The sequence below is a fragment of the Cheilinus undulatus genome, linkage group 13 (genome assembly GCF_018320785.1).
Source record: "Cheilinus undulatus linkage group 13, ASM1832078v1, whole genome shotgun sequence".
Classification (NCBI taxonomy): domain Eukaryota; kingdom Metazoa; phylum Chordata; class Actinopteri; order Labriformes; family Labridae; genus Cheilinus; species Cheilinus undulatus.
In genome coordinates this window covers 44,960,348-44,974,234 of record NC_054877.1, presented here as the reverse complement: position 1 = coordinate 44,974,234, position 13,887 = coordinate 44,960,348, and the positions used below count along the sequence as shown (strand labels likewise).

The window sequence follows — 13,887 nt, the reverse complement described above, 5'->3', positions numbered from 1 at the left end:
TGTCATATTCTCCCATACCCAACCTGGTGAAGATTTCTCTGGTTAAATGTGTTCCTTCTAAAGTAGTAATTAATTACTATCGGCCACATTGTAACTATGAACATTGGTATCGGCCCTGATTGACACATTGCTGAGTCATTAAGGTGAAGGCATTCCAGTGTAACTTTAAGAAAAGGAAATTTGGAGTATCAGTGATCAGCCGATGTCACTCATAGTCAGTCTGTGATTGAGTCATCCCTAATTAAGATTGATGCTTGTTTCTATTTCCCACTGAAAAGTCAAACAGCTTCAGTTTCGAGAGAATTACTTAACATATTTCCAAACTTGGCTCTCCAGTGTGGTCTCTAACACTGTTTCCTTTTTGAACGCCTCCTTACATCCCAGACAGATATTCCAACCAGCAATTAATATGCTAAGTGGTGCAAAGCCTCACAATGTCACTTTTCATTTACATCTGCGGCGTGTTTATATCTTTCAGCCGTGTGTCAGTCTGTGCACTGGGTAAACACTTCCCTCTGACAGCTGCTGCACACCATTTTTCATCGTCCGCTCTCCCTCACTGCCTCCATGGCACTCGGCCTTCTGTTTACCAGCTGGTGGCGAGGGCGGGGTCGACAGGGGAAGACGTAGGTGACCACCTCAGAGCAGCCATCATTCACAGCACTCATATTTATACACGCATGCAGGCGCAGACAGAGGGGAAGCTCATGTGGACAGGAAGCACAGGTGACCACCTAAGGGCGTCCATCACTTCACACAAATATATCGTATAAATAAATAAGACAGGCACTGCCTGTGGAGCAGAGGGTCACAGATGACCACCTCAGAGCAGCCGTCGGACTTGGCTTTTCTGCAGAGGGTTTTTTTTCCCCCCTCCGCTCAAACACAAACCTCAGTGGCCGAATGTCCTCTTGACGTAGGCAGTGCCAGCTGGGAAAACACAGCGAGCTGGACGTGTCACCACCAGGCTGGGCAGCAGGAAAGATGTCCTGCTGAGGAGCTGATGGAGCAGGCAAGGACGGGAGTTTTTTCCTTCAGTGTCAGGGGCTCAGGTGAATAAAGGGTTATCAGATTCAGTCATGGAAGAGTACACTACACCCTTCATCAGCTCCAACAAAACCGGAAGAGTACCACAGCCATCACTGAGGTAGATGGGCCTAAACTCATCAAACTACTCTCATGATTCTTGGACTGAAATAAAACATTACCCAGTTCATTCTTTGTGAAAAAAAAAAAACATGCAAAAGTTTGTCTGCTGGGATATAGTAACTGTAATAAACAAGGCTGCAGGATGGACTTTTTGCCGGATCAAAACAAAAACAATCTTCACTCAGGGCATGACCCCAGTGGCTGCCATGGTAGCTTCTTCTCTCTCCTCCTTGTTGGGGTTGTGCACCAGCTACGTGCATACCACCACCTACTGTTTCAGACTGAGTAAATACGCAAGTGGGCCCGGGCACGGTTCGATGTTGCTAGTGTGAAATCAAGCCAGGAGGGAAAGGGGGAGGGGGAGGAATCGTGCCACGGTGTGGTTCGAAACAACTGGGCCTAACTTGAAAGCGCCCTGAATTTCTGTTGTACCTAAACGCTTTCACTTTCTAACAATATCATTCACAACTGTCTATGGAATATCCAGCAGGGATGACATTCCACAAACCATCCTATTGAAAAGGTGGCATCCATCACAGTACCACGCTTGAAGTCACTGAGCTCTTCAAAATGACACATACTGTATCACCAGTGTTTGTAAATAGAGACTGCATGGCTAGGTGTTTGATTTTATACACCTGTAGCAAAAGGTCTGATTGAAACACCTCAATAATTAACAAGTTTGGTTTTGTTGGTGCGAGCAGTTTTTTTTTTCTAGGGCTGTGATGTAAGTAATAAAAGAAGTAAACCAAGAATTAAGGTGGTAATTTTGGACTTTATGATCCCTTTTTACCAATGAACCAAACCCAGACTGAACCCTGGTACCTTTGTGAACGTGACACCCCTGGTTAATTCTGATGTTTACTCAATATCTTTCTTGTTTGTTTTGTTTTGCAAAGCTGCAGTTGAAGAAAGATCATGTTTGCTATTATTATGTTAGCCTGTCATGCCCATGGAGTTTGGTATGTACTGTTTCATCTGTTTGGATGTCCGTCTACCACATTCTCTTCTAATAAATGCCAAAAGTAAACTTCTTATTGAACTTTATTATACAAGCCTTTCTCCTGAGTGACATAATGTTGGAGGTTCAGACCAAATACCCAAATATTTTTCTTCTAAGAGTTCTGTTTTTATTCATGTTGCAACTGTAAACTAAATTAGAATGCCGTGAACTTGTCTTATGCTTCACATTCACGCCAATCATATTTTATTGGGGTTTTTTAAGGTTTCGGCGCATTCTCGAAATGTGTGATTGTGTGTGTGTTTCTTCCATAACCTCATAGATGATGGAGCCTTATTTTTAGACGTTAAAAACAGTTTAATACACGGTTGATACAAAAGGTTGAAGAGTTAGACCTCAATGTGAGAGCAGCTTTGTTCCTGTGTGGTGTTTTAATCTGCAGGGAAAAAGTGGGTGAATGAGTAACTCTTATGCTCCTCTGCAGCTCCTTTCAAGGTGCTCTTGAACGTCCATCAGCTGCAGGAGAGTTGAGCAAATGGACTAAATGTGCACGATTATATCAGTGTACCTGGAACATGCTGCTCTTTTACCTCTCTCTGAATCACTCAACATTTACGGCTGTCTGAACATTTGTCTATAAAATCATCATTCTAGTTTTTAAAGGGAGGATTCCTTCAGCGCTGCTGACCTGATGTGCCCTTCAGCTCTGTAACATCAAGATTTAAAGCTGGAACACTCAGAAGAAAACACCTGACCTTTCCTGTCAGGACAGACCCTACCTATAGAGCAAACCTGTGTTCATCTGTTTTACATTCTGGAGCCGTATGTCAAACGTCAGGTTACATTAATCTGAACATTCAGAAGTTAACAGGCCGGTCCTTGTTCTGTACGTGCTTTAGGGAAGGTTAAATACAGCTGTCCCTATATTACCTCACAATATGTCAAGAAAAATGGGTTAGATTCAGTAAGTCATGCACATAATTGACTAAACTTTAACTGATTTACATCAAGCTGATAGTTAGCTGTTATTAAACATAAATGTGCCACAAAAATGTGTCTAATTTCTAGTCAAAAGGTGTCGAACTGCCTTCACTTTAAGCCAAATTCAAGTGACAAGCCCAGATAAACTTCTGAACATTGCTGTTGGTTGCAAACCTCTCAACTCTAAAGTCTTTATTTTGCAGGTAGTCCTGCCAAAACTCTGCAGTCTAGTCCAGTGGTTCCCAAAGTGGGGGTTGCAAGACAGTGAATGCGGGTTGCAGGATGCTTTCCACAAAAACTAAAGAGAAATGTCATATGATTTGAAATCATAATTTTTTCTATTATTTCAAGAAAAATTGTTAAAATTAGTTCAAATTAAATTTATAACATAGTTATTAAAGGAGACATATTATGCAAAAATCCCTCATTCAGGCTTTTCTACCGTAAATATGTGCTCCCAGCCTGTCCACAATCCCCACAATCCCCCTCTCCTTCTCCACCTTTCAGAAAATGTGCTGAAACAAGCCGTACTCAGATTTGCCCCTCATGATGTCATGTGGGGCTTTGGCCCCGCCCCAAGATTCGGTTGGCCCTCCCCAATTGGAAGACTTCTCTCCTGGTCTTCCTCTCAGCTGCCTCCTGAGAAGAGGATCAGGAAAGCTACATCAGTTTCCTCAGAGGGGCGGAGTCAGACAGCTCAGTAACGTTTAAAGCCACAGACACACAAACTGAGCTCTGTTCCGGGCGGGGCTGAAACAGAGGAGTTTTTAGACATACAAAACTCCAATACTGGAGTGTTTTTTTCAGCAACAGACTTCACAGGCATGTTTTGGGAACCTCTGAGACCAATATAAACTTCTCTTGAAAGGGTAAAATATGTCCCCTTTAAGTGATATCTGGGGCTAAATGCAAGTAAAAGTAAAAAACTACCTAAAATGCAAGTTTTGTACATTGTGCTTTACACAATGTCGTGCGCTTTATCCCCCTCAAGGAAAGAGGGCAGTCCCTAATCTTTGACACCATTTTTGGGGATGTCATGGGCTGAGAAGTTTGGGAAGCCCTGGTCTAGTTCGCACCTTTCCTCTCACAACTTTGACTACATTAGTCTGTTATCTGTGCCAATGAATACTGGACCAGTTCATGACATGTTCATGACATGAGAGCATCTTTCAAATCGAAGCTTGACCTTTTTAACTCCTAGCTGTGGATGTAATGGACACTTAGGCTGGGAGAAGACTCTGTAGTTGTAGCTGCTGGGCCGTCTTTTTTCTCCGCAAAATATTGCGCCCATGTAGATCTTACTTTGGGTGTCCTTATGAGGTTCTTAAATCCTAACTTTTCAACACTTACTGGGGCCATGTATTTTGTGATATGTTGTGTTACTACCACCATAATCATGTGTCATATTTTAAAGGTTACTGCGTTTTGTTCATCTTCTTCCTTCTAAAATCCATTCACGGCCAGATGACAGATTCAGTGCTATTTGTCATTGGAACCGAATCGTCTGTCTCTTTCTTAAACTGCTCCTTCTAACTCACTTTAGCTGTTTTGTTGCTTTTTCTGCAGTCGCATTCTTCCCTCTCTGCAGGGTGGGAAATTAGCAACACCCACCAGCCAGATGATGGTATTTTTTAGGTAGGTAGGTAGGTAGGTAAATATAAGTACACTATATTGCCAAAAGTATTCACTCACCCATCCAAATAATTGAAATGTAGGTGTTCCAATCACTTCCATGTCCACAGGTGTATAAAATCAAACACCTAGGCATGCAGACTGTTTCTAGTCCAGTGGTGAAATTTCCTCACTCCTAAATATTCCACAGTCAGCTGTCAGTGGTATTATAACAAAGTGGAAGCCATTGGGAATGACAGCAACTCAGCCACCAAGTGGTAGGCCACGTAAAATGACAGAGCAGGGTCAGCAGAGGCGCATACTGCGTGGAGGTCACCAACTCAATCGCTACAGACCTCCAAACTTCATGTGGCCTTCAGATTAGCTCAAGAACAGTGCATAGAGAGCTCCATGGAATGGGTTTCCATGGCCGAGCAGCTGCATCCAAGCCATACATCACCAAGTGCAATGCAAAGCATCGGATGCAGTGGTGTAAAGCACGCCGCCACTGGACTCTAGAGCAGTGGAGATGCGTTCTCAGGAGTGATGAAACACGCTTCTCCACTGCATTGTGCCAAGTGTAAAGTTTGGTGGAGGGGGCATTATGGTGTGGGCTTGTTTTTCAGGAGCTGGGCTTGTCCTCCTTAGTTCCAGTGAAAGCAACTCTGAATGCTTCAGCATACCAAGAGATTTTGGACAATTCCATGCTCCCAACCTTGTGGGAACAGTTTGGGGATGGCCCCTTCCTGTTCCAACATGACTGTGCACCAGTGCACAAAGCAAGGTCCATAAAGACATGGATGAGAGAGTTTGGTGTGGATGAACTTGACTGGCCTGCACAGAGTCCTGACCTCAACCTGACAGAACACCTTTGGGATGAATGAGTGGAGACTGAGAGCCAGACCTTCTCATCCAACATCAGTGTGTGACCTCACAAATGCGCTTCTGGAAGAACGGTCAAAAATTCCCATAAACACACTCCTAAACCTTGTGAAAAGCCTTCCCAGAAGAGTTGAAGCTGTTATAGCTGCAAAGGGTGGACCGATGTCATATTAAACCCTATGGATTAAGAATAGGATTTCACTTAATTTCATACGCGAGTCAAGGCAGGTGAGCAAATACTTTTGGCAATATAGTGTAGCACAACAGATGGTATTATTAACGTTCACCAAGACCAGATGGTGTAATCTGGGTAAGTATCGGTGGTTGATAGAGGTTTTAGACGAATTGAGTGAACAGTCTTTCCTTCCTTTCTCCATCAGCCTTTTATATTCAGACAGGCAGCATGGATAGAGCATCTTGTTACAAGAATCAGTCCTGATTTATAGGTTCTTGGCAGACACCACTTGCTCTAAAATAGCCTCACTCATACAGCTGTCAGTTGTCTCTCAAAGGTTGTATCACTTCACTTGTTAAAACTAATATTATGTTTAAATGTACAGAAATGTAGTCATACATTCTGTTACATATTCTGGGTATTGACATCGTATTCTCCCGGCCTGCTCAGGAATGACTTAAACTGAAATCCATTGTTGCTCATGTTAACACAAATGTCTGTCTGTCCCTGTTTCAGAAACTCTTTTGAGCTTTGTGGACGACATCCTATCCGGGGCCAGGTCTCCATGTGTGATGTTAGGGGACATCCCGGACCTCCTGTCCTCCTCCATCAGCATGATCATCCGCTGCCTGGAGCCCGACACGACCTACATGTAAGTCACCATCTTTAATGGAAATGTGGACTAAAGAACCAATCATTACTATCTTTATTCAGACCAATTTTACTACTCAACTTGTAATACACTAAAATCACTGGATGTTGGATTCGATTCTTATGTAGAGTATTTTCCCACAATGCATTGTGCAAGGAAACAGAGGAGCTGCTCACAGCTGGGAGTGATTAGAGTAATTGAATTGTGGTGAAACAGCTCCACAAAGACCACAGAGAAGAAACAAGAAATCATCTTTGGAAAAACATTTGCTTTACTCTGTTAAGTTTAATCGGCAGTGTCGTCTCAAAGTCAGCTCTGATTGACGTCTTTTGATGCACTGGTTGCATCATTTCCTGACTGGATAAAACAGTGATTTATGCTAATTTTGGTAGACTAAATGCAGACATAGTTTACCAAAGGATCAGTCCTGGAATATGCAATGCAACCCCAGTTCCACAAAAGTTGGGGCGCTGTGTAAAATGTAAATAAGAACAGAATGCAATAATTGTCAGATCTCATAAACACATATTTTACTCACAATAGAACAAAAACAACATATCAGATGTTAAAACTGAGAAATTTTACCATTTCATGAAAACATTAGCTCATTTTGAATTTGATGGCAGCAACACATCTTAAAAAGTAGGGACAGGGCCATGTAAACAGTCTGGAAACTTCCGGGAAGTGAGAAGACCAGTCAGTGGAGTTTTGGGAGAGGATTGTTCCATTCTTGTCTGATGTAGGATTCTAGCTGCTCAACAGCTCTGGGACTTCTTTGCAAGCTTTTTTGTTTTATGATGCTCCAAATGTTTGGAAAGAGATGTCTGCATGGAGCATATGATGCTCTGAAACCTCTATCTGCTTATGTAAGCTGGCCATACCATAGGCCAGGGGTTCTCAACCTTTTCAGCCCACGACCCCTAAAATAAAGGTGCCAGAGACCGGAGACCCCCACTGTACCTCAAGGTGGTTGAACACAGCCATGACCATTCAAGAATAGTCATGTGCAGCCAAGGCCGTCCATTAGGGGGGATTAATGGGGAGAATTTCTGGGGCTAGGTCAAACTGGGGGCCCATGGAGGTCAGCAACATCATGGTCCATTGGAAAGTTAAGCTGTGATATCCATATTGTATTTTTAGCCTGAAAAATAATCCCTCATATCAAAGCAACAAATATTTACGAACTGAAATGGATTAAAATGGCTAAAATGAGTTAATAAGGGCAAAAATGATGGAAAAGTTGGTGAAATTCAATCTTAAAAAGAATCATAAATGGGTTAAAAGTGGTAACAATAAAATATTTATTGAAATATTTATCATTTATTATTATTTGGCACAGATGAATCTATCTGTGATTATTTTCCTTACAGAGAAATAAACAGTTCTATTAAATAATGTATTAAGAAGGGGTGGGATTAAATAAGTTTGCACGTCTTCCCACTGCTTTTCGAACATGTAGCCTAATCTTGACCATTAAGTGTTTTGTAATTGTTTTGTTTCATCTCTCTCTTCAAAACTCATATGTGTCTTCTGAAGGTACATGACTATGTTTTCATTTTTTTTTTTTTTCTTACATGTTCCAAATAAACTTCACTAACTAACTAACTAATGAACTAACTAATAAGGTTAAAGGGGCCAAATTTGAAAAAAATGGGCATAAGTAGCAGTAAAATGGTATTAAAAAGCTACTGAAATGATTTAAATTGGCAAAAAATTGGTGGAAATTTGGTGAAATGGGATGAAAAATGTATATGAACTGGAAAAGGATTAACTCGAACAGAAAAATAGGCAGGAATTGGCAGAATAAGGTTAAACTGACAAAAAATTAGCATATCAAATTGTGAGATGAGCAAAAATGGGTGTAAAAGTGGCACCATTAGGTTTTGAAGTGGAAAAAACAGCCAGAAAAACAGTAGTGAAAAAGGTTTAACATGGACAAAAATGGGTTTTAAGTGGCAAAATTGTTGGGAAAAAGTGATGAAAACGGGTCAAAATTTGGTTAAACTGATGTAAAGTTGCAACAGTGTAATTTAAAAAATATTCATTATTTCTTTAAGGCATCTGGAGACCCCTGTCAGTGTCTTGCGACCCCCAAGGGGGTCCCGGCCCCAACATTGAGCACTGCCGCCATAGGCAATAATCCAACCCCATACCATCAGAGAAGCAGGCTTTAGAACTGTACTGGGTCAACAAGCTGGATGGTCGCTCTCCTCTTTGTTCTGCAGAACATGGTTTCCCTGGTTTGCAAAAAGATTTTAAAATTTAGATTCATCTGACCACAGAACAGTTTTCCATTCTGCCTCAGTCCATACTAAATGAACTTGGCCCAGCAGAAACAGTGGCATTTCTGGATTCTGTTCACACATGGTTTCTTCTCAGCATTAGTCTATACAGCTTTAACTTAAATTTCCCTCAGGATTCATGAAACATCCGTCCGTGCGTCTGTTCATCCATCCGTCCATGTACAGTGAACTGCGTTGACAGAAAATGATTTCTGGAAGTGTTCCTGAGCCCATGCAGTGATGCTTGTTTAAAAGCAGTAACGACCATGGGGCCGAAGATCACCTGCATCCCTTCACACAGAGATTTCTCCAGATATTATAGACTGTACAACGACTGTAGATGGTTGAAGCTTCAAAGTCTTAGCATTTGATATTGAGGAACATTTTTCTGAAATTGTTCCACAATTTTGAGCAGCAGTTTTTAGAGACTCTGCCTCTCCTAAATGCTCCTTTTTTACTCTTTTATTGTACTTTTTTTTATAATAAACTTCTGAATTTTCAATATCAAAACACTATCAAATATCAGTGTTTAAAAAAAGTGTTTTTTAAAAATTACTCCAACATGGAAAACCTAAACTGCTATAACTACCCAGTGTTTTTCTTTATTTTGCACAAATTAAAACCCAGCCCACTAACTCCTATTCCTCTAATTTCCCCTCTTGGAAAATGTGTTCTGAGGTCCAAAGAGGGAGAATAAGTTTAAAACAAATGAAAAATAGAGTATGGAGTCAAAATAACTAACTAAATAAATGAAAGGTAGAAAATGTTACCGATTAAAGTATTACAAATGAAAGTAAACAAATTACTACCATGAACTACATGTACTGCACATCTTCTTTCCTCATGCAGTTCTCTTTCCAACAAAACTAAGACGTCAACTTTCTCTGGTAAGAGCAGAGTCTGCTCCTCACTCACCAATCAAAGCATAAACAGAAGCATAGAGCTAACAAGATGTTTATGCAGAAGCATAAACACCACGCACAGGGTCCGTTATATTTGTATTTACTGCAAAAAGTTAACAGAAAGTGGCAAATTGATTCATTCTGCGATGAAATAAGCAGCTAGGACAAGCCTGTGGCTCTGTCTCTCCTTCAAAATCACTCTAAATCCATCCAGACAGAGCGCTTCATACGGCGCCAGCTGCACCAAGTTAGAGAGATGGAGAGCAACTTTTAGGACGCAGTCACACTAGGCAATCCACACTGTGCCTTAATTCAGTCTGTTAGGTGACTGAGCGAACAAACGTATCCCTTTATCTACTATATTTCCATGGTTGATATCCACATAATAACAGGTGCTTAAAGTGAGGATTCGCTGTGAGAGAGAGAGGGAGGGGAACAAGCAGGAAACAGTGAGAGCCGACCAGCCATGCTTGTTTTGTTGATTCAGTTAGCTGCTACTGACGTCATTACTCATATGCGTGCAATGCTGCGTTTGAGTCCGGCATGGAAAATTAACTACTCTTCCACTCCCTTGCAGTCACAAGGATGCGTTTAGGTACTGAAACACTGTACCGTTTGATTTTATGTAAATTGGTACTTGGTAGTACCAACGGAATTCCATAGGTTCCTATAAAAGTAGCGAATTCGGTACCCATCCCTACTGAAGTGATTGTAGTACAAAGACACCTGTGTCTGGAAGGTCCAGACACTGGTTAATCAGTATTCCTGGCTACCATTACACCACAAAGACAAAAGAACAGCCCAAAGAACACAGAGAAAATGTTGTTGAAAAGAATACATCAGGGGATGGATACAAAAAAAAAGAACTGGTCCAATCCCCCAGAGTTCAGTTCATGAATAAATGGAATATGGCTAAATCTGCCTAGATCAGGCCGTCCTCACAAACTGAGTGGCCATACAAGAAGGAGACTAGTGAGAGAGGCCACCAAGACATCTATGACTGCTCTGAAGGAGTTCCAAGCTTCAGCAGCTGAGATGAGAGAGACTCTGCAGACAACAACTGTTGGCTGGGTACTTCACTGGTCAAAGCTTTATGGGAGAGTGGCAAAGAGAAAGACACTGTTGAAGAAAACTCAGGTTCAGTCTGGACTAGAGTTCACCAAAAGGCATGTGGAAGACTGTTTGGTTAAGAGGAAGAAAGTTCTTTGGTCTGATGAGATCAAAATAGAGCTTTTGGGTTCATCAGACAAGATGCTATGTTTGGCGGACACCAAACATAGCACCACAAACACACCAACCCCATTTTGAAGCATGGTGGTGGCAGCATCATGCTGTGGGCATGCTTCTTGGCAACTGGCCCTGGAAGGCTTGTAAAGGTAGAGGGTAAATTGAAGTAGGCACTCATGGAGGTCAAAGAACTGCAGCTTGGGAGAAGAAACATCCAGAGGAAGCTACACAGGAATGTTTTAAAGATAACAGGGTGAATGTTCTAGAGTGGCTGAGTCAAAGCCCAGACTTCAGTCCAACAGAAAGTGGAGTACAATTGCAGTGTCTAAATGTGCAAGCCAGATTGAGACCTATCCACACAGACTCAGTGCTGTGATTGCAGCTAAAGATGCATCTAAATACTGACTTTAAGGGGTGAATATTTATGCAGTCATTTATTTTACCTTGAATAATTTTATTTGTTTGGCATTACTTTGTAGAAATCTGTTTTCACTTTGACATTAAGGAGGTATTTTTTGTCAAAAAAGCCAATTTATATTGACAATAACTAATTTATAAAATGGAAGTGAAGGGTAAAACATCCAAAGAGGTGAATACTTTTATAGGCACTGCATTAAGGCTTACAACTCCATGTCTGAGGACTCAGATGGGAGGTACAGGGAAAAGTAAAAACAGGGTCTGAGAGATGAGCTTTCAAAATCTTAAAAGTAACTGAGATGTAGCTCTGTGAACACCCACAACTACACATATCGAATCATCAGATGCTCTCCTACACATGCTGACATTTATCTCACAGAGAGGCCTGCCAAAAGGGAAGCCACACACATGTATTGGAGAGGAAGAGAGACAGAGGAAAGAAATGGATTAGCAGAGACAAAGTTTAGGAAAGAGGGAGAAAAATATCAAGAGGGGGCTACAGGGGGAAGAAAGAATGAGCAAAACAAAACAAAACAAAACAAAAAAACAGAGGAGACGGAGCCTCCTTATGTATCCGGGCTGACTGGAGCTGCTGCACATGCCCTTTTAATCCCAGCATCGACGGGGCTCCCGCTCTCTCTATCCTGTGTGGCAGCTCATTCATCTCTCTGAGCCGAGGCCTCGTCTCTCCCTCTCGGGCGCCACGCACTCCTTATATCTTCCTTATAGACAGAGGCCTTCCAGAGCCAGGGATCGGTGCTTTGTAGGGGGAAAATGTATAGAGTGGAGGGAAGTATGTGCATGCTATTATGTAAGCATGACACAGAGGAGCACGCTCTGCATATTCAGCAATGATTCAATCTCTGAAGACATGCAGAATGAGTGTTTGAATGTACGATTGAATCGTCAAACATGCACTGTGGTTTGCTGCTCTTTATGAAAGTCTGTGTGGCTTTTTCAACCCTTGATGCAGAATTTGGCTGCAGTTTGTGATTCCCTCACTAGGTGGAGATATTCAATCAGTGAAACTAAAGGTTATTAGCTCTATAAAGAAGTGTTTGAAGTCGGGTAATCACTATCTCCCACTAACAGCGGTCTTTAATTGGGTTATATCTGCATAAAAAGCAGCAGCAACTACAGTTTTTCTTATTTTTCTGTTGTTGGTACTGTAAATTACCATTGCTGGACATTTTTCATGTGAATGTCAAAGGGACATCCAAAGGGAAGAGATGTGGTTTTAAGAAAGCTGTTTATTTTCAAGCTTATGCTTTTATTTTTTATTTTTTACACTGTTACTTTACTGTGTACTTTATTTCAGACCTACAGGTTCATATCAGCATGAGGAAAATGGGCCTGCAGCAGCAAGATAGTGGAAAACACAGGTGGAAAATGGCAAAAATGGGATAAAAGTGCCAAAAAGGCATAATGTGACAAAAAAAAAGAAAAAAAAGGGGAAAAAAAGCAGCAAAAAATGGCGTAAAATAGCAAAAAAATGGGTTAAAAGTCATTAAAAAGTGGCAAACAGTGAAATAAAATTAAAGGGCAAAAAACAAAACAGCAAAAATTGGTTCAAACTGGCAAAAGAGTGGGAAAAAGGATGACAACTGCTAAAAGGGTGAAAAACAGCAAAAATTTGGATAAAACTTACAAAACAGTAGCTAAATTTGGCAAAAGGTGGCAATAATGGGTTAAAAGTGTCAACAAAGTGCGACAAACAGCAAAAATGGGTGAAATCTGCCAAAAAATAGTATGATGAAGAAAAAAAGTGCCAATCAATTTAAACATTAACATAAAGAAAAAGGAAAAAAGTAGCAAAGATTGGCATAAAGTTGCAAAAAATGGGAAAAACAGTGAAGTTTTCTTCAAACTGGCACAACAGTAGAAAAAGGTTGACAAGGTTGAAAAGCAGCAATAATTGGTTTAAACTGTCAAAACAGTAGCTGAAATTGGTCAAAAAAAAAGGTGGGAAAATGGGTTAAAGAGGTAAACAGTGGCAAAAATGGGCCACACATGGCAAAAATTGGATAAAGGTGTGGCAAAAGAAAGTAGCAAAAACATGGCGTACATTAGCAAAAAATAGGTTAAAAATCATTTTAAAAAGTGGCAAACAATGGCAAAAAATATTGGGTAAAAATTGGTTCACTGGAAAAATTGTAGCTGAAATTGGCAACAAAGTGGCATAAATGTGTTAAAAGTGGTAAAAAGTGGCTAAAAAGGGCTTATAGTAGCAAAAGAGTGGAAAACATAGGCTACAAATGGCAAAAATGGGATAAAGGTGCCAAAAAGGCATAAGGAGGCGAAAGAAAATAGCAGAAAATGGCGTAAAAAAGGGCAAAAAGGAGAAAAAAACTGGTTAAAACTGGCAAAACAGTGGGAGAAAGGATGACAACTGCTAAAAGGATGAAAAACAGCAAACATTTGTTCAAACTGACAAAATAGCTGCGGAAATTGGCAACAAAGTGGCAATAATGGATTAAAAGTGGTACACAGTGGCAAAAATTGGCCTTCAGTAGCAAAAAAGTGGAAAGCATGGGCCTACAAATGGTAAAATTTGGATAAAGGTGCCAAAAAGGCATAATGTGGCAACAGAAAGTGGCAGAAAATGGCATAAAAAAGGTCAAAATAAAACAACAAAAACCCCAGGAAAA

The 13,887-nt window shown here is 40.9% G+C and overlaps 1 protein-coding gene across 5 annotated transcripts in view; it reads left to right on the top strand.

Annotated features, from left to right (window-relative positions):
- The window catches only part of astn1 (astrotactin 1), a 714,709-nt gene that overhangs the window by 683,553 nt on the left and 17,269 nt on the right, over window positions 1–13,887 (top strand). For all 5 annotated transcript variants that reach the window (XM_041803561.1, XM_041803558.1, XM_041803557.1 and 2 more), the window contains one exon: window positions 6,276–6,411. In XM_041803561.1, coding sequence (XP_041659495.1) covers window positions 6,276–6,411 — 136 coding nt within the window. The remainder of the gene's footprint in view (window positions 1–6,275; window positions 6,412–13,887) is intronic.